Genomic DNA, 19,661 nt, shown 5'->3' with positions numbered 1-19,661 from the left:
ACACGAAGTACTTACTAACAATGAACAAGAAATACTACTGATATTATGGACTTCTGCATCTTTTATAATTCCTTGATTTTTGTGTATGTGTCTTAACAGGATTTGGGTTTGGAATACTATATATTAGGAGAATCTTTTGAGACTTCTGCTCCTTGGGACAGGTAAAATGAAACAAAATGCCTGATATTATTAAAATATGCTGTACAAGTTGCTAGACTAATTTATCTTTGTGTGTGAATATGTAAACTTCTAAAATTTTGTAAAGAAGCATTGAAAAAAGGTAATCACTTTTATTTAAATTAGTATCTTCATCAGAATGTCATATTTGCAAGCCATTTAAAAAATTTTAGATTTGCCCATGCCCCGTAGAAGGACGGTATTACTGAAATCTAAATTTTAAAGAATTTTATTGAACACTAAATGTCATTGTGTGGTTTGACTTAGCTTTGATTTAAATTCTTAAATGGTTAATATGCTTAAATGTTCTCTAGAAAGTCTCCCCAAAATACAGCCTCCTATTGTAACATATCATTTAGCTTTTGATATTTGTATGTGTACTATTAAGCAAGATCTTAACTGGAATTTAAGTGATTTCTGAAAGAAATCCAATTTTAAGAAACTGTAATTTCTGTTTTAAAATTACATACATGTATACATACAAATATTGGTTAGGGAAATATAATAAATGCTGATTAGGAAATGTGAAATGGCTTTATTAAAAATAGACCTATGAGTTAACTCATTCAGTAAATAGGAAATTCTTGAAATTGTCAGTACATTTTTATTCTAGGTACATTTTACTTTTTCTTTATAAAATTTACTATTTTAAATCTGTAATAAAGCATATAAGATCCAACAGATCCCACTGAACACACCTGTTAGGTGTTACCTACCTTAACATTTTTGTTCGACCTTAACCTCATTTTTTTTCCTCCCCCAGAAAACTTTTTACTTTTCTACATTGTCTTCATCTACTGTGAGTGTTTGACTTCAGTGTATTGATGCTAATACTCCATGCACCATAAGATAGTAATCAAATTTAGAGTATCAGTCTGTTAAATTCATAGCATTCAGTTTTGGATGCTAAATATTAATAGGGGGAATAAATCTTATAAATAAAAAGAATTATCACCTCATCCACATCTGACACTTTTGAACAGCAAATATAGTTTGGGAGCTGTTCATAGTTGTCTCAGAGACCACTTTAGTCTTTAATACTTTTCCTTACTGGGGAAAATGGGTTAGTGTAGTATTACTTCTTCAGTATTATGAATTTCCTTGTCATCAATTCCTGCTAACTGATGATTTCCCTTTTGTCTTTAAACTCTTCCAACTGTGGAAACTGATCATGCACTCTCTCTTCATTTTTCTTTATCCTTTGCTTGTATATTCTGACATATTTTTTCAACTCACTGACTATTATCTGTTTTATACAGGGCTACATACTTGATTAGTTTTCATTTAAAACAATGTCTTCAGCTAAAGTATTAATAAATAAAACTAAGGGAAAACAGCTGTATTCCTGACTTAAAATTTACTTGTTACCATTTAGTAACTTACTTTCTCTTAAACCTTTAGCTAGGTAGAGACCATATTTAGCAGCAAACCATGGGATTGGGGTCTTCAACCCTCACACATGATTAGATTGCTTGGCCTTTTTGTGCATAAATCTCTTAAGAGATTATGGGTCTTACTAGTTTTTATGCGTTCCTCTGTGGCCTTAGCACAGTGACTGCACCTGTTAGGTGCTCAGTGTGTATTCTGTATAAAGTCCTGTGAATGAACTCTGGAACAGTGTAAGAATGTAGCCTATAAAAATAGCTGCTTAAGAGATCCAAGTTGGAGATTAGAAGATTTTAGAGATACCAACTTGAGATTTGTGATTAAAACCAAAGGAGAAGATACAATTTCAGGTTAATGAATGAAAGAAAAAAGAAGGCCTGAGAAAGAACTCCAGGGAACCCCAGCATTGAAGGGATACAAACAAAGATTCATTTAAGTCATCCAAATAAGAGTTAACAAAGGAAATTAAGGATTACAGTCTAGAAGATCTGGAGGAAAACCACTGCTGTGAGAGGAGCCAAAGGAAATTTTTTTCAATGAAGAAATGGTCAGTAGTGTTAAATTAGCTAATAAGGTCAGGTAAGAATTTAAAGGCAATGCCAAAGAATGCTCAGACTACCGCACAATTGCACTCATCTCACAGGCTAGTAAAGCAATGTTCAAAATTCTCCAAGCCAGGCTTCAGCAATACGTGAACCGTGAACTTCCAGATGTTCAAGCTGGTCTTAGAAAAGGCAGAGGAACCAGAGACCAAATTGCCAACATCTGCTGGATCATGGAAAAAGCAGGAGAGTTCCAGAAAAACATCTATTTCTGCTTTATTGACTATACCAAAGCCTTGGACTGTGTGGATCACAATAAACTGTGGAAAATTCTGAAAGAGATGGGAATACCAGACCACCTGACCTGCCTCTTGAGAAATTTGTATGCAGGTCAGGAAGCAACAGTTAGAACTAGACATGGAACAACAGATGGGGTCCAAATAGGAAAAGGAATACGTCAAGGCTGTATATTGTCACCCTGCTTATTTAACTTATATGCAGAGTACATCATGAGAAATGGTGGGCTGGAAGAAGCACAAGCTGGAATCAAGATTGCCGGGAGAGATATCAATAACGTCAGATATGCAGATGACACCACCCTTATGGCAGAAAGTGAAGAAGAACTAAAGAGCCTCTTGATGAAAGTGAAAGAGGAGAGTGAAAAAGTTGGCTTAAAGTTCAACATTCAGAAAACGAAGGTCATGGCATCTGGTCCCATCACTTCATGGGAGATAGATGGGGAAACAGTGGAAACAGTGTCAGACTTTATTTTTCTGGGCTCCAAAATCACTGCAGATGGTGATTGCAGCCATGAAATTAAAAGATGCTTACTCCTTGGAAGGAAAGTTATGACCAACCTAGATCGCATATTGAAAAGCAGAGACATTACTTTGCCAACAAAGGTCCATCTAGTCAAGACTATGGTTTTTCCAGTGGTCATGTATGGATGTAAGAGTTGGACTGTGAAGAAAGCTGAGCGCCGAAGAATTGATGCTTTTGAACTGTGGTGTTGGAGAAGACTCTTGAGAGTCCCTTGGACTGCAAGGAGATCCAACTAGTCCATTCTAAAGGAGATCAGCCCTGGGATTTCTTTGGAAGGAATGATGCTAAAGCTGAAACTCCAGGACTTTGGCCACCTCATGCGAAGAGTTGACTCATTGGAAAAAGACTCTGATGCTGGGAGGGATTGGGGGCAAGAGGAGAAGGGGACGACAGAGGATGAGATGGCTGGATGGCATCACTGACTCGATGGACGTGAGTCTGAGTGAACTCCGGGAGTTGGTGATGGACAGGGAGGCCTGGCGTGCTGCGATTCATGGGGTCGAAAGAGTTGGACATGACTGAGCAACAGCACTGAACTGAACTGAAGAATTTAAAAGTATACACAGTTATGTTTACCTCATATATAGTGATTGGTCCAAATGGACTGTATTGACCTTTGCATGAGCTTTGTGAGAATTATACAAATAATTTCTAGAAAGTATCTCATTCAAGTAGTACATAAATTCCATTTTCTAGAGTCATAATAAAGAACTTATTAGCTTTATAAATTTGTAATGCACATTAACTCCTAAAGATATTAAGGTTAAGCAGGTTTTATTTATCTGCCTTAAGCTCTCACAGAATAAAGCAGAATTTAACTTCAATATTGTTTTGTAAAGTCAGAATTTATAGAATTTTTAGATACTATATTTATAAAATTGACATGCTAATAAAACACTACAACCTTTTTCATATTTATATTTTATTTGTTCTTTGTTCTTATTGGAAATAAAGGTAACTTTTGGTCATCTTTTATGTTCTAAAGACCAAGGTTTAAAACACAGAATCATCATCAATATGTAGCCATAATATTTATTGGAGAATAAAATGCCTTATGTATACTTTGAGTCTTATTTTCCAGATGAAACAAAATATATGGTTATAAAAATATGTTACAACTCACATTAAAAAATTGATTAATATTGTTAAATATTGCCAGTCTTCCCTCCCCTTTAAGAACTTGCCTTGCTTTTCTGTTTTCATTGACTTATAATATTAAATAATCTGGCATAACTTTACACATAGTTTGTATCCAGTAAGTCTTTGTTGAGCTGGATTTTATCCTAGTGCTTGAAAATAATCTATTGAACGTTTGGTATAATAGTGTGATTGCTAATGCAATTCTTTTTAAATTAGGGAAGACTTCTTAGACATGGGTATAGATTGTGTGTGGGGAGGGGGTTGTGTGCACGTGCATGCACAAGGCCAGTCATGTTAGACCCTTTGTGACTCCATGTACTGTAGCCCATCAGGCTCCCATGTTCATGGGATTTTCCAGTCAAGAATACTGGAGTGGGTTGCCATTTCCTTCTCTAGGGGATTTTCCCAACCCCGGGATTGAACCCGCGTCTCCTACATTGGCAGGCGGATTCTTTACCACTAGCACCAACTGGGGTATTCCTATAACCCAGAATTGAATTTTCATTAATATTTTCTTTAGAACTTTTAAAAAAGTTTTTAAAATCTTAACAGTTAAATTTATTTCAAAATTGGATTTTCCTTAGCGTAGGAAACTTATCTTTAGGAGACCTGAGTATGCTCCTCTGACTTCTGTCTTTCCTGTGACAAAAAGGGGAAGGACTTTGCTCCCTTAAATTTTTGAATGGAAGGCTCAGTTTGAATGATCATGACTCTTGTTCATTCTTGAAGGAATAAACATAAAAGTTTAAGAGAATTTCTGACTTGAAGTGTGCTGATAAACCAGCAATTGTTAGAATTTTTGAAACTTACGTGAAAACTTAATATTGTATTCCATTCTTGTTTTCTAGGGTTGTAGATCTCTGTAGAAATGTAAAAGAAAGAATAACAAGGGAATGCAAAGAGAAGGGTGTTCAGTTTGCTCCTCTTTCTACATGCAGGTGAGTTTTTTTGTTGTTGTTCTTGTAGTTCTTATTCTGAAAAAACTTTTTAAAATTAATGGAAAAGTATAATTTGTGAGCTGAGGAAAAGCTTCAGTCTGTTCCACTTAGCAGGCTTTCCTAAACTTCACTTGCTGTGTTAGTGACTTATTAGGACTGTGCAACTAAACTAGGATTTTTACAGTGGTCCTGAGCACAACAGAAGTAGAACACCCTTCCACAAGTGAGCCTTCTGCCCTGTCTGGACAGCACGATGATAAAGATAAAGAGTCAAATGTCTGCACTCTTGGACCTCTTCATTCACTGAAACTATAAATTTCATGGGTAGTCAGGAAACTGTAAATTACAAACACATTCAATATAGCTCTTTCTTTAATAGAGAAAAAGCATTTTAACCACTTTGTCAGTTGTTGAATAAATCATTGGGTATGGACTATAGGAATGAGTGGAGCCAGAAGATCCAAATGAAGATTAACTCATTGCTTTCTAATAGATCTTTCTGTGATAAGGGAAATGTTCTGTATCTGTCCTATCCAGTATGGTAGCCACAAGCCACATGTGGCTGTTGAGCTGTTGCAGTGTGGCTGATGTGACTGTGGACCTGAATTTTAAACTTCATTAATTCAAATAATTTAAATTTACAATGCCACATATGGCTAATGTCTTCCACATGGGACAGTTACGATCCATATTGGATCACAGTTAACTAATAATTTTGTCCTCTTGGTTAAATAGCAGCAGACCCAAAGGATGTTTTCTTGAGAAGGGGTACTTTGTGTCCAATCTTTTGATACTAATTTTCTCTGTGAACTCACAGAATAAGGCCTGACTGTCTAGTCTGTCAGGCCACATATTATAAAACTGAGAACAAATCAGGCCCACTAATCCAAAAGTCATTTATTAATAGTAAAACTTAAAGCATTTAAAATAACAGGGTGTATTCTTGTCAGGTTGAGAATTTTTTATTCTTCTGTTATGTCAAGCCTCAGCTTAACAGATACCCTTTCTTCCTTCTTCTGCCCTTCTTCCCTGTTCAGCATCTCTTGACATCTCCCCTTCCATTATGAGACTACCATTGCGATGAACTACTACTTACTGAAAGTGACTGGGAAGTAAAATATTCTGTCTTTAGGACACCTTCTATAACAACACTTACATCTAGGTTCTTTAAATGGTACTCATAAGGCCTAAGGATCTTCATTATGTATTGTACTGCAGGTGGATAGAATTGTTATATATGTATTCTGAATTGATCATATGTCATTTATTATGTGGCTTTTTTTTTAAGGATTTTCTGATAAAAGCCAAATGCTTTAGCTTCTATGATTATCTTATAAAACCAAAGTTTAGAATGTGCAAAGTCTAAGTTAATTGAGTGTTTTACTAAATAGGAGTTTTAAATATAGTTTTAATAGCACATACTTGATTAAACTAACATTTAAGTAGAGTTTAATTTTAGTTGAGTTTGATTTGGGCTGATTAACAATGGCTAAGGAGATTATTTTGTGTTGAGTGTAAATGCTTGAATGTGTGAGATGAACTTTTTAAATAAAAAGCTATTATGAAATTAATTTAAATAGTAGATTTCATTGAAATCAAAGATTCTAAGGAAAAGAATTCAGCTGTAGCATGCATTTACTGATTTTACTTCATTTCTGTCTTTTAAAAATTATTTTGTGTATTGGAATTCTAATCCTAAATTTTCTGAACAAATTTTGTAGGAAGAAATTACTAGCCAGTGAGTCTAACATAAGTACAGTACTTTGAAAAGTATATAGCGCACTTTTTTTTTTTTTTTTAAGAAATTAAAGAATAATATAACAACTTTGGCAGCAACACTATCTCTTGTTCAGATGATTTTGGACGACATTAGTATTTAAGTGTCTTAAGTGATAGAACTGAGCTGTTAATAGGTTTTAGTTCTAAGTCATTTTCTGAAATGGTCCCAAATTAAGGGTTTTCAAAAAATGTTGTCATTTCTACTTTGTTTGAGATTCTGATCAATCAAGCTTTACTGTAATTTTAGAAGCCTGCCTCTCTATTGAAAACTGAATTGTGTACTATAGATCTTGGGTTTGTGGGAAGGTGGCAGTGTTCTACTAATATTAATTATATTTTCTGTTTATTGATATTGATGATTCTCATGTGAGTGATACATATTTTCTAATTGCTGTAAACTCATTTCATTCTATATTCTTTAAACGTGGTCATCTGTAGTGGTAGTGCCCTTGTAGTTAACGTAGTTCTCCAGTTTGTCTTAAACTTTGTAAATCTGGTACTTAAAATGTGAACATTCAAGGGATCTTTTTTATGGGTGTGAATTAACACTAGAAGAAAAACACAGCTGGCAAATTGACAGTAGCATTGTTAAACAGTACATTTCTTCTGTTTTCAGGCACCTAACATTTGGCCTAAAAGGCCATTAAATTTTTAGATTAGATTCTGTTTGTATTGTGTAGTAAAAAAGAGTATTTCCTCTATATTTGCTCCTTCTGTTGAATTAAATTCTTTGTGGGAACCTCTGTAAATTGCTTTCAGAGATCTGACTATGATTACCTTAGCTCCCTTTTAAATGCTTCACCTAATTGCATTTTTAAAGCCCAAATATATATCATGTATATGATTTATTAATCTAACATTCTTGATATCTTTTGCAAACACACATACAGCATCCTCAAATATGGGACCTAGAGTATAAACCCTTCAGAGACACTGTCTTTTTTTTTTTTTTCTTCCAATTTTATTTTATTTTTAAACTTTACATAATTGTATTAGTTTTGCCAAATATCAAAATGAATCCGCCACAGGTATACATGTGTTCCCCATCCCGAACCCTCCTCCCTCCTCCCTCCCCATACCATCCCTCTGGGCCGTCCCAGTGCACCAGCCCCAAGCATCCAGCATCATGCATCGAACCTGGACTGGCAACTCGTTTCCTACATGATATTTTACATGTTTCATTGCCATTCTCCCACATCTTCCCACCCTCTCCCTCTCCCACAGAGTCCATAAGACTGTTCTATACATCAGTGGAGAGACACTGTCTTAAGGCTTTGTGTCATTCAATTTGTTTTCAAAGTCATTACTAATTTATTAATGTGAACTTGGCGAAGATGCTGTATTTTACCCAATCATTTTTGGTATTTGAACATTTTTCTTGTTTTCTAGTTTTAAGTTCTCATATTTATTTCTCTTAACTTTGAGGAAGTTCAGAAGGCTTTTAAGGGATCACCAAGTTCCATGAGGTCTGTTTTGGAGCTGTCTTTAACTGCAATATACTTTGTAAAAAAAAAAAAAAAATTCCTTTCTGAGGAAGTGGCATTTTTGTTTATTTCAGGCCAATTGGAGAAATATTTATATCATCTTAAAATTTTAAAACTTTTTGGGATAACAGTACAGACTTACCAAAAAAAGTTATGAAAATAGTACAAATAGTTCATTGGTATCCTTTATCTAGCAAATCTGTTTATCTGTTTTCCTTCCTGTGGAGTAGGAGGGTAGGTAGAGAATGAGATTATGGATTAAGCAAATCATTCAGAGATACTGCCTCTAAGTTTCTAGATACTGAATCTGGTTTCACTTAAAGCCTTGTGGGGGGTTTTTGTCTGTTTGTTTTTTAGGGTGACACAGACTTACGATGCAGGTGCATGTATCTATTTCTACTTTGCCTTTAACTACAGGGGAATCAGTGATCCACTGACTGTGTTTGAACAAACTGAGGTAATTTTGTGTACATGAATATAGCTCTTATATTCTTTTATTAATTTAAATAAACTTTACTGTCAACTTAAGGATTTTAGTTTGACTCTGTTTAATAACTTGTGGTTTACCTTGGTGATAGCCCATAGAAATGAAAAATGTAAATTTTGCACTGGATTGAATGCTGAATTAGAAGTCTAAAATGTATATTCCCTACACATACTGTAATCAGTATTCTAAAATTAACATTCTGTGGCCTGTGATTCTTTCATTATTACTTATATAATACCTGATTAAATTAAATAAGACTATGAAAGTGAAAGTGAAGTCTCTCAGTTGTGTCCGACTCTTTTCGACTCCATGGACTGCAGCCTACCAGGCTCCTCTGTCTATGGGATTTTCCAGGCAAGAATACTGGAACGGGTTGCCATTTCCTTCTCCAGCAGATCTTCCCAATCCAGGGATTGAACCCAGATTTCCCACATTGTAGGCAAAGCTTTATTGTCTGAGCTACCAGGGAAGTCCGATAAAGACTATAGGGATCGTTGATATCGCTCTGGCAGCCCACCCAGCTCTAGATGGTGACTGCTCTAAAACTGCACAGTTTTAGAGGTCAGCAGCTCTAAAACTTAGTCGATGTTGCTATAATTTCAGTTTATATTTTAACTGATTTTAATTAAAAAATTAAAGTTATACGTCGGGCTTTAAGGTTCATTTGCTAGCAGTTTCTATTACATTTCTTAAATAGCCTCAAGCTTCTGATTGTTGTCAAGCCTTCTCTTTGATAATCAAGGTTTCTCATGACAAGAATGCCTAGAGTGGAAGAAACAGACTAGAGTGTGGAGGAAGTCGGGGGAGACTGGGCTTGTTAACACCTCAGGCGTCCTCATGTCAACTCTGTATCCTGCCTGCCAAAGGTAGCACCACAAGATGATTTTCAGTGGCACACTGTTAGACCCAAACCACAGACAGGGTTTGGTTGGCTCTCTCTGAGGCCTCCTTTTTTAAAAACCGAAACAAAAAACAGCTTTTCTGAGGTGTAATTGAAATATAGTAAACAGCCTAAAGTGAAGTTGCTCAGTCATGTATGACTCTTTGCGACCCCATGGACTGTAGCCTATCAGGCTCTTCCATCCATGGGATTTTCCAGGCAAGAGTGCTGGAGTGGATTGCCATTGCCTTCTCCAAAACAGCCTATGAAGTGTGCAGTTTCATGGGTTTTGACATAGGTATGCACCTATGAAATCACCCCAATCAAAATAATGAGCATATCCATCATCCTCAAAAGTTCGAATCCTCTCCTATCCCTTTAGCCTTTTCAGTTCAGTTCAGTTCAGTTCAGTCGCTCAGTCGTGTCCAACTCTTTGCGACCCCATGAATCACAGCACGCCAGGCCTCCCTGTCCATCACCAACTCCCGGAGTTCACTCAGACTCAAGTCCATCGAGTCAGTGATGCCATCCAGCCATCTCATCCTCTGGCGTCCCCTTCTCCTCCTGCCCCCAATCCCTCCCAGCATCAGAGTCTTTTCCAGTGAGTCAGCTCTTCGCATGAGGTGGGCAAAGGACTGGAGTTTCAACTTCAGCATCATTCCTTCCAAAGAAATCCCAGGGCTGATCTCCTTCAGAATGGACTGGTTGGATCTCCTTGCAGTCCAAGGGACTCTCAAGAGTCTTCTCCAACACCACAGTTCAAAAGCATCAATTCTTCGGTGCTCAGCCTTCTTCACAGTCCAACTCTCGCATCCATACATGACCACAGGAAAAACCATAGCCTTGAGCCTTTTAGTGTCTTCGTATTGCCCTCTGGCTACTCAGAGTCCCCTTCCCAATACTATTAATACTATAGAAGTGAAAGTATTCTTTCTTTCCCAAGCCAGTCATTCTCTAAGTGCTCCCGGTTTCAAGTAATTATTGCTTTACTTAAAATAATTTGTTAGAAGATATAGTCTCTTAGAGTAGGGCAAACATAGGTATGATTCATTTGAAAAACCCTAAATCCTAAGTGATGAGGGTTCTTATATGTTGCTTCTCAATGAGATGTCAGTCCTGAAGGGAAGGCTTCCTCTACTGTGGCCTAACTCTGATGGTTTATATACATCCAGGTAATTCTGAGAGGTACGAGGCACTGTAGGGATTTTACCTCATATCTGCTACACATTCATGAGTAATTGAGTGTAGTTCCAGTTACTGTAACCCTTTTTTCACCCTGTACTTCAGCCATTCTGTATTTTGCTTTAAGTTTTTATCTTTCTAACCTTCCTGCTTTATAAGGAGACTAGTTAGAGCCTAACATGTTAGGAGGATAAAACAAGGGTCCACATGCTGCCGCCCCCGCCCCCCCCCTCCCCCCCCCACACATTTATATATCCAGAAGCCTGGCAAGTTATTTGTCCCAAAGCAAGGACTTCCCAGGTGGTGCTAGTGGTAAAGAATCCGCCTGCCAATGTAGGAGACACAGGAGGTATGGGTTCAATCCCTAGGTTGGGAAGATTCCCTGGAGGAGGACATGGCAGCCCCCTCCAGTGTTTTTGCCTGGAGAATCCCATGGAAAGAGGAGCCTGATGAGCTACAGTCCATGGGGTCTCAAAGAGTCGGAGACAGCTGAGCCACTGAGCACATCTTGACCTAACAGATGTTCTCCATCAGAGTTTTTATCATTAATCCCTGATAGTTTTGTAAGTAATCTTGAGTCTGTGTACACTGTATGATATAGGTGAATAATTTAACCACCTAAGCTTTGTTTTCTTTATCTGTGAAATAGGAATAAAAGTAATTATTCCATATGGCTTTAGTGAAAATAAATGAATTATTGCAGGTAAATTGCTTTTTACTTTTCTGGACATACCATAAGCAGTCAATAAATGTTTGTTGGTATCGTGAGATGTTTACTTCAGAGTAGGACCTGACTCCTTACAAAACTTTTTAAAATTGTTTTTAATCATTTAGTGCTGCTGAATTCATCATTTTGCCTCTTTTTCTTTTCTAGAGTCTTAAAGTAACAATTGTAGAATTTGTGACTATTCACTAGAAAAAACTTACAAAGCTAGGTTGCATATTTTAGTTGCTTTTTAAAATACAGTTACTCTAGTAGAAAGACTCTTGAGGGTCCCTTGGACTGCAAGGAAATGCAACCAGTCCATTCTAAAGGAGATCAGTCCTGGGTGTTCTTTGGAAGGACTGATGCTAAAGCTGTAACTCCAATACTTTGGCCACCTCATGCGAAGAGTTGACTCATTGGAAAAGACCCTGATGCTGGGAGGGATTGAGGGCAGGAGGAGAAGGGGACGACACAGGATGAGATGGCTGAATGGCATCACCGACTCGATGCACATGAGTCTGAGTGAATTCCGGGAGTTGGTGACGGACAGGGAGGCCTGGCGTGCTGTGATTCATGGGGTCGCAAAGAGTCAGACACGACTGAGTGAACTGAATAGAAAAGAAAATTAGACTTCCCGTTTACTATTTAACCCAGAACGTTTGTGCTTCCTTTGAGAGTTGAGTCTTACTCTTTCACTTCAAAGTGATCTATTTGTTGTTTTGTTTCCAAATACAGGCAGCTGCTAGAGAAGAAATCCTCGCTAATGGAGGGAGCCTATCACATCACCATGGAGGTATTCTTTTTTGAGGGGTAGAATTTCTAATATTCTTACTGTTTAAAATATTTGGTTTGATAAAATGCTGGGACTATGAGGAATTTGCTAACACTAGAGATCTCATCTTGGAAGTTTTTGTGTCTGTCACTGAGGTCACCTGTGTTGTGGTAGTAACCAGCTGAAGCTTGATTTGACAAGCCTGTCTGTATAACAGGACCTGGTCATTCTTCTGAGTTCTTAGGAACTTCATGTTACCCAGGATAGCCCAGCCAGCCTGGAAGGTATTTGACCATTATAGCCAAAGTTCTTAAGGGGGAAGAAACCTGCATAACTGTTTTTCAGCCAGTATTGGAATGTAGCTGAACGTCAGTTGTATCATATTACTGAAGAGCTGTTCTGCCACTCAAAATTCAGCAGATTAATCAAGACAGGATATGAAAAAAATCTTTTTTCAATATTTTAATTCTGTTATAGTATTCCTTTTTGATCATTATAATATTAAGTTACTGGAGAGTTGATCATATCACCAATAAAAATTATGATATGTCTGTCTATGTTACTAGCAGTGTTTTTAATATATAAATTAGTGCCTAGAAAAATAGATATGTGTAGTTTTCTTAGGGAAGTGCATGAAGATAAATGACCACTGATTTGAAAAATCCAACTCCTACTCTGGATTCTCCGTATCCCTCTTTTCCTGTTTGATTTTCCATCATAGCGCTTAGCATTGTCTAACATTATAGTTAGCTATCTCCTTCTACTGGAAAGTAGGATCCTAAGTAGGGACTCCTGTTTCATTCCTCCCAGCACCAGAATAGTATTGGCCCCAGCCAGCTCTCCTTACATGTGTGTAAGAAGAGTGAAAGAATTTTGGTAGAAAACATAGTGAGCTCTGGAGAATCTGTATTCAGCCAGGCCTGAAGAAGATTGCTAATGTGGATGAATGAAGTAGAAAAATAGTTCCCAGCATCACTGTATCGATTTACTCTATTATATTCCCCCTACTTTTTCTTACTCTTCACAAATAAATTTCTAACGTAGCTGACTGATAAGCATTAAAGTGAATGAATTGTTCTTGCCCTTCTCTTCCTATTTATTACCTTTTGATGGAGATTCTAATGGAGATTTCATGTTAGAACGATGAAAATGAAGAAGGGAAGAAACTGCATATTAGAAACCTCTTAAATGGAATTAAAAGCTTTTGACTAAAGGTCTAAACCTAATTTTGGAAATGTAAACATGAGGAATTTCATAAAGGTGCTTAGATTTTTTTGTACCTTTCTTTAAAATGTTCAGGAAACTATATACAGTACTTAAATTTTTTTTTGTATTTTATTTTAGGATGCCACTCTATTATTACTATGTAAGCAAAGTACATAGTAATTTTACATAGTATCATGAAGTATGTTCTTAATTCTAAATTGATTGAATAGAGGGAGGAAGCAAAATAATTTAGCTATAATTACTTATTTAAAGAAAATTTTTTTTTCCTTTCCAGAGCCAACAGTTTTGCCTTTTGGTAGATGTCAGCAGCCAACAAGTGTACTTTTTCCTTCAAGATAAGAAACTGTAGGATCCTTGTTTGTGATAGTAAATATGAGAGAGGTATAATTCTACAAGAGGGTGAAAATAGCCAAATCTTGTACTGAATAGAAAGAAATAGAGGCTTAATTGTTAGATAATCAGGTTAGGTGAACTAATTTCCTTAATTGTGAGAGGATGGTCTCTGTTTACTCAAGTTTTACAATGCGATAAATTCTACAGAAGTTAGAAGTGACCAAATGAGCTGCAACATTGTAGAGGCCAAACCAATGTTTTTTTTCTCTCACCTATGACACTTTATGCCTTTAGGATCTATGAGGATATTCAGGTCCAGCCAGTGGTGTCTCTATATGAAATGCTGAAAGCCTAATATGGTGGAACGGCTGTCAGTACTTACTCAGATACCCACAAGACGCTGAGAGTTTCTTAGTAGGCTTTAACAGAACCTATGTAAACGTACTTGAAAGAAAAAGAAAATACACACAAATTTAAAATAGTAAAGAGTTAAATAATTCTAGTATAAATTTATTTGAGACAGACTTTATTATTTGTCTAAAGCTATGGTTAATAATTTGTTTATTATTAGTTTATTATATTTATTATTAATTTATTACTGATAATCTGTTATTTAGTCAATGAACACAAATAGAAATTAATTTAAAAATAGTTGGAAAGATGTAAACGTTAACTAACCAGAAGAACATGATCATTCAATTCTTGATTCCAGAGCAAAAAATATAAATAGCTCCTGGGATATTTTTGATACCAGATATGCCTAATGCTTTTTAACATTGTTGTATCGTTATAAACATTACTTGTCCACGAGACAGTAGGATTTCAAAGAATGGTACTCTTTCTCTTGAAGGATCTTATAGTTCCATAAAGTAAAATATAATAGCATTTCAAAACGCCGCTGATCAAAACTAGTAGGATTATGATATCATCATATTTTAACCAAGATAAGAGTTCCCCTCTTCTTTGAAAAGCACTTAGAAGGTGACTTTAATAAACATATAAATGCTGTAGATGTTAAAACATCAAAGGGGAGGGAGATGAAATAGGGAAAGGAATTAACGTTTGTAAAGCATTTGCTAGGTGCTCTGCTTGACAGTCTCTTTTAATCCTGATCAGAATGCTGTGGAATAGATACTGTTCTTGTCTTTCAGATGAAGAAATACTAAGGCTCTGAATGTACAGTAGCTTACTCCAACGTATGAGCAATAATTGTTAGAATTTGAATTTGAACTCAGGGCCTCCTATGTCAGTGTCCTTGTCCTCTGACTTAAGAACCCAAAATAGTGAAAATAGGTCAAAAGCTAAAAAAATTTAAATTGAACGCCTTTGAAAAGAAGCACTTGATTTTAAGAGTATATGAGAAGAAATACTAAACATCACTGTTTCTCTTTTAAAATAAAATAATAGCTCTGTTTAATTTTGACCCTAAGTTTAGTTGCTTGTCCTGCTTTAGATGTTAAACCAGGAATGAATTAATATTTTAATTTCCTTATCATGAATATTGCATTATTTTCTAAGTTCTTGCACATAAGTCAGTTTGACTTTCTGGTTGTTTTTGTAATTCCTGACTAACGTTTCTAACATTGTCAGTAGCAGGTAATAAAACAAATGCAGGTCAGATCATGTTACAGTAAAGCTCCTGTATAATTTATGTGCATTTTCAGGTTCTAGGTGTATAAGCCTTTATTTGTTGAAGACTCCAAGGTCAATGAAATAGTTTAATTATAGAAAGTATTATCTTGAACTTGAATGTAGCAAGGTTCGATTGCATATTAATTTATTGAGAGGTTCTGCTTCATTTAAATAAGGAATCTTTTATTTCTATCACATTTCTCATTTTTTTTTTCATACAGTCAGAAATATGACTGTGTGGAAACAAATGCTAAACCACTTTGATTCCTCTATGGCTTAGAAAAAGAAACTAAGTAAGCCTGAACACAGAATATCTTTCACGTGTCCAGGTAAAAAGATGCTTTCCCTTTGCTACCTTGCCTTTTTTTATACTTTTTAAACACGGGCGTGCTCCAGAGTTCAGCCCAGAGCCAGTTTCTTCCTCCGTGTTCCCCTCACTCCCTCAGTGATTACTTCAGTCCCAGGACTGAAAACACTGTCCTTATGCTGATAACTCCCAATACCAGAAGGCATCACCAAAACCACCCTCATTAAATCACTATTTTTTTCCTTCTGGGACAACTGCAGTAGGCTCTTTACTGGTCTGTCTGCCTCTACGCCTATTGCTCTGCCGGTATTTCTCTTGCTGTCCGGGTAATCTTTTTTAAACTCATTGTTTTCTTCTCATATTCAAAATAAAACCCAGTGTCCGTATCGGGTTCTTCAAGGGTATACATTGTGTGTTTATCTCTGTCTCTTCTTCTCTTCCTTTTCCCCTATGGCTTTCTTGCTGTTTCTCAGACCTCTCAACCCCTTCCTCTTCAAAGTCCTTTGCTATTTGTTCCATCTCTTTCTGATGGTCTTTCTCTTGTGCCCCCTCCCCCAGATATTTGCATGGTTCACTTTCCCCATCATTTAGATCTCTGATAAAAATGTCACTTTCTTAGAGGCATCTTCCCTATTCTCTTGTAGTTTATGCATTTCCGTAAACTATTTCCATAAACCATTTGAGTAAGTTCAATGGGGTTACTGACTGTATCTTGTCTGTCACTGTTCCCGAGCCCCTAGAAAAGTGACTGACTATTCTACATAGAAGTAGGTAATCAATGAATATGTTATGTGACTAGTTAAGTGTCTAAGTGCTCACAGAATTTTGGGCAGTTTTGCAGATTCTCAAACATCTGAATTTTTCATTAACATGAATGGCATTAATCTCCTTGCTGATTTAGCTTCAAATGCTTAATAAGCAGGCCTTATTTGGATATAGAGTCATGCTTAATCACAGAAAGGCTTAGTTTATTCTGTAACATTATTTCTGAGAATGTATATTAGCAGAGTCAGTTATTTAGTGGAAAAGTAGGGTAAAATAATATGCATTTCTCTATAACTGCCCAACCAGCCATTTTAGTTTCCTTTCTTAGATGGATTATGTATGTAAGATTCCATTTAAACTTTGTCTTAAAGCAAATATAAGTTTGAAAGGCTTACAGACAGAGGAGAAAGAACATAGACTTCAGAATCAAATCTGTATTTGACTTTTGGCTCTGTACTTAGCTAGCTGTATCACCTTAGAGAATAAATTCTCTGAACTGCAGTTTTCTCATCTGCAAAATGGGAATAGTACCTACCTCAGATTATTATAAGACTTAAGTGTCATAATGTATGTAAACATCAACGTGTCTTGCATATATAGTAGGTGCTTAAAAAACAATAAACCTTTTAAAAACATGAAAGAAGTAGACAGCACCAAGTGAAACTCTGGTTTGTGTACTTAAACCTCTACTGTAACCATTGAAAAAAGGGTTACAGTTTGAAAAAGACCCTTATCAAGGAGTAAGATTGAACAGTTATTTTAATGTTTTCATCTATAACCTGTGGTTAGTCTTACTCTATAGGAGGTTCTGTTACCATCTGTATGAAAGCAATAAATTTTCTTCACACTATTGGCTGCAAAATTTGCTATAAAAATGTCTATTTTCATAAATGCTTCTGTGCTTAAAGTTAATCATCTCATTTGTACATTTCAAATATCCCATGCTATTCAGTATAGTTTCCTAGTTTCATTTCAAGCAGAAATCTTTCCATATAAATTTTAAATAGAGTGGGTTTAATTATCCTTCTAAAGTTAATAATAGAGTTATTGAAAGATCGCTTTTTATATGTGTAGGAAAGGTTTTCCTTAATATGTATCCTGAACTTAAAACTCAAGGCAGCCTCATAGTACCATCTTTAGTTACTGACCTTCAGGCAGTGTCATGACATTCTCAGTAACATTTTTGAGTTCAAGAATAGAAGGGCTGGGGGTTGGGAGAATATTGATGCAATTTCTCTTAGAGAGTTTGGCCTGTAATTGTGATTAATAACAGTCGCTTTCCCTATCGGGAAACAGACAGGCTGGTTTGTCTGCCTACAATCATGCTGTGATAAATGGAGCTATTTTAACTCTGGTTTTGTGTATCAAAGAAAACAGATGTAGTCTGGAACTGGAGGCTATAGGAAATACAAAGCCTGCTTAACTTAATCTTCATAGCGCTTGTTTTTGTAACTGACGAGCTGGTCAGTTTAAACAACAGTGTTTATGTCAGCCATATATTTAATTTCAATTTATGACTTAAGTTTTTAAGTTGTTCATTTGCTAAAATTATACCTAAGTCCTTGTCAGGAAACAAAAAAAAATCTTGATTAAATGTAACCAGTCTTAGTTTAAATATTGAGTCTTTACCTAACCAAACTTATTTCCTATTATTCAGAGAATAATTATGGGGTAGCTGCTCATAGCAGTTTTTGTGGTCTTGACATAATCCAGTAGTGTCACAAACTTTAAAAGTAAAGAGACTACTCAAAGTAATGAGCAAAAGATCAGTTTTGTTAAAAACCTATACTGTGAAATAAAAGACATGCAGATTGTCAAGGTGAATATCACTATTTATAGATGACATGATTGTCTTTGTAGAAAATGCAAAAAAAAAAAAAAATATACAAAAACAAAATCAGCAAGATTGCAGAATATAAGAGCCCCCACCAAGATCAGTTCCATTTTTGTATATTAACAACAGGCATATAGAAACTGCGATTTAGAATGTAGTATCATTTACATTTGCTCCAAAGAAGGCATTTAAATCTAATAAAATATGTATATGCTTATGCATAAATCTAACAATATATATACTGGATCTATGTTCTGAAAATTTCAGAATGCTGATGAAAAAATGAAAGACCTAAATAAATGGGGAGATATGTTCATGGACTGGTACAACACTGGACATGGAGTCAACATGTCAGTTCTCCCTAGAGTGATCTACCCATTTAATACAGTTCCTATCAAAAATTTGCAAATATTTTTAGTAGATATGAAAGAGATTATTCTAAAATTTATATGTTAAGGTAAAGGAAATAAGTAGATGAAAAAAGAACAGCAAGGTCATAGGAATCAATTTATCAGATTTCAAGACTTATAGTCATCAAGACTGTGGTATTGGAGGAGTACTGATCCATACAACAAAGTAGAGAACTGAGAAATAGACCCACATGAATGTGTCCAACCAGTTTTGACAAAGATATAGCAACCAGTGAAGGAAGTATATAGCTTTTTCAACAAATAGTGCTGGAACAATTGGATGGAAATTCATAGGTTAAAAAAAAAACCTTGACCTGAACCTCACACTTTATACTAAAATTGATTCAACATAGATAATAGATTTAAATGTAAAACATAAAATAACAAAACTTCTAGAAAAAACAAAAAGCAAGAGAAAATATTCAAGATCTAAAGTTTGGCAAAGAGTTCTTAGACTGTTCACAAAAAGTACAGTCCATTAAAGGAAAATTTGATAAATTGGATATTGTCAAAATTAAAAATGTTTGCTCTGTGAAGGACTCTGTTAAGTGGATGAAAAGTTAGGCTTTTCATATGTGCAAACCACATTTCCAGCAAAAGATCTATGTCTATAAAATATAAAGAACTCTTAAAACTCAATAGTAAAATGCAAACAATTCAATTAGAAAATGGGCAGAAGACATGAAGAATCATTTCCCTGAAGAGGATGCACAGATGACTAATTACATGAAGAGATGTTCAACATCAGTAACCATTGTTGTTGTTTAGTTGCTAAATCATGTCCAACTCTTTGCAACCCCATGGAATAGAGCCTGACAGGCTCCTCCTGTCTGTGGAATTTTCCAGGCAAGAATACTA

At 35.8% G+C, this 19,661-nt stretch overlaps 1 protein-coding gene across 7 annotated transcripts in view; it reads left to right on the top strand.

Moving 5' to 3' along the window:
• Positions 1-19,661, top strand: part of AGPS (alkylglycerone phosphate synthase) — a 134,168-nt gene that overhangs the window by 96,921 nt on the left and 17,586 nt on the right. For 6 of the 7 annotated variants that reach the window (XR_009739801.1, XR_009739797.1, XR_009739807.1 and 3 more), the window contains 4 exons: positions 100-161; positions 4,916-5,005; positions 8,626-8,725; positions 12,259-12,316. Coding sequence is in view for 4 of the 7 variants with exons in the window: in XM_061434399.1 (XP_061290383.1) it covers positions 100-161; positions 4,916-5,005; positions 8,626-8,725; positions 12,259-12,316 (310 nt within the window). In the remaining 3 variants the exon portion in view is untranslated. Of the gene's footprint in view, positions 1-99; positions 162-4,915; positions 5,006-6,042; positions 6,821-8,625; positions 8,726-12,258; positions 12,317-19,661 lie in introns of those variants that run through there. The other variant, XM_061434403.1, reaches the window with a different exon arrangement.

The sequence above is a fragment of the Bos javanicus genome, chromosome 2, assembly GCF_032452875.1.
Source record: "Bos javanicus breed banteng chromosome 2, ARS-OSU_banteng_1.0, whole genome shotgun sequence".
Classification (NCBI taxonomy): Eukaryota; Metazoa; Chordata; class Mammalia; order Artiodactyla; family Bovidae; genus Bos; species Bos javanicus.
The sequence above is the reverse complement of the archived record's forward strand: the minus strand, read 5'-3'. Positions and strand labels throughout refer to the sequence as shown.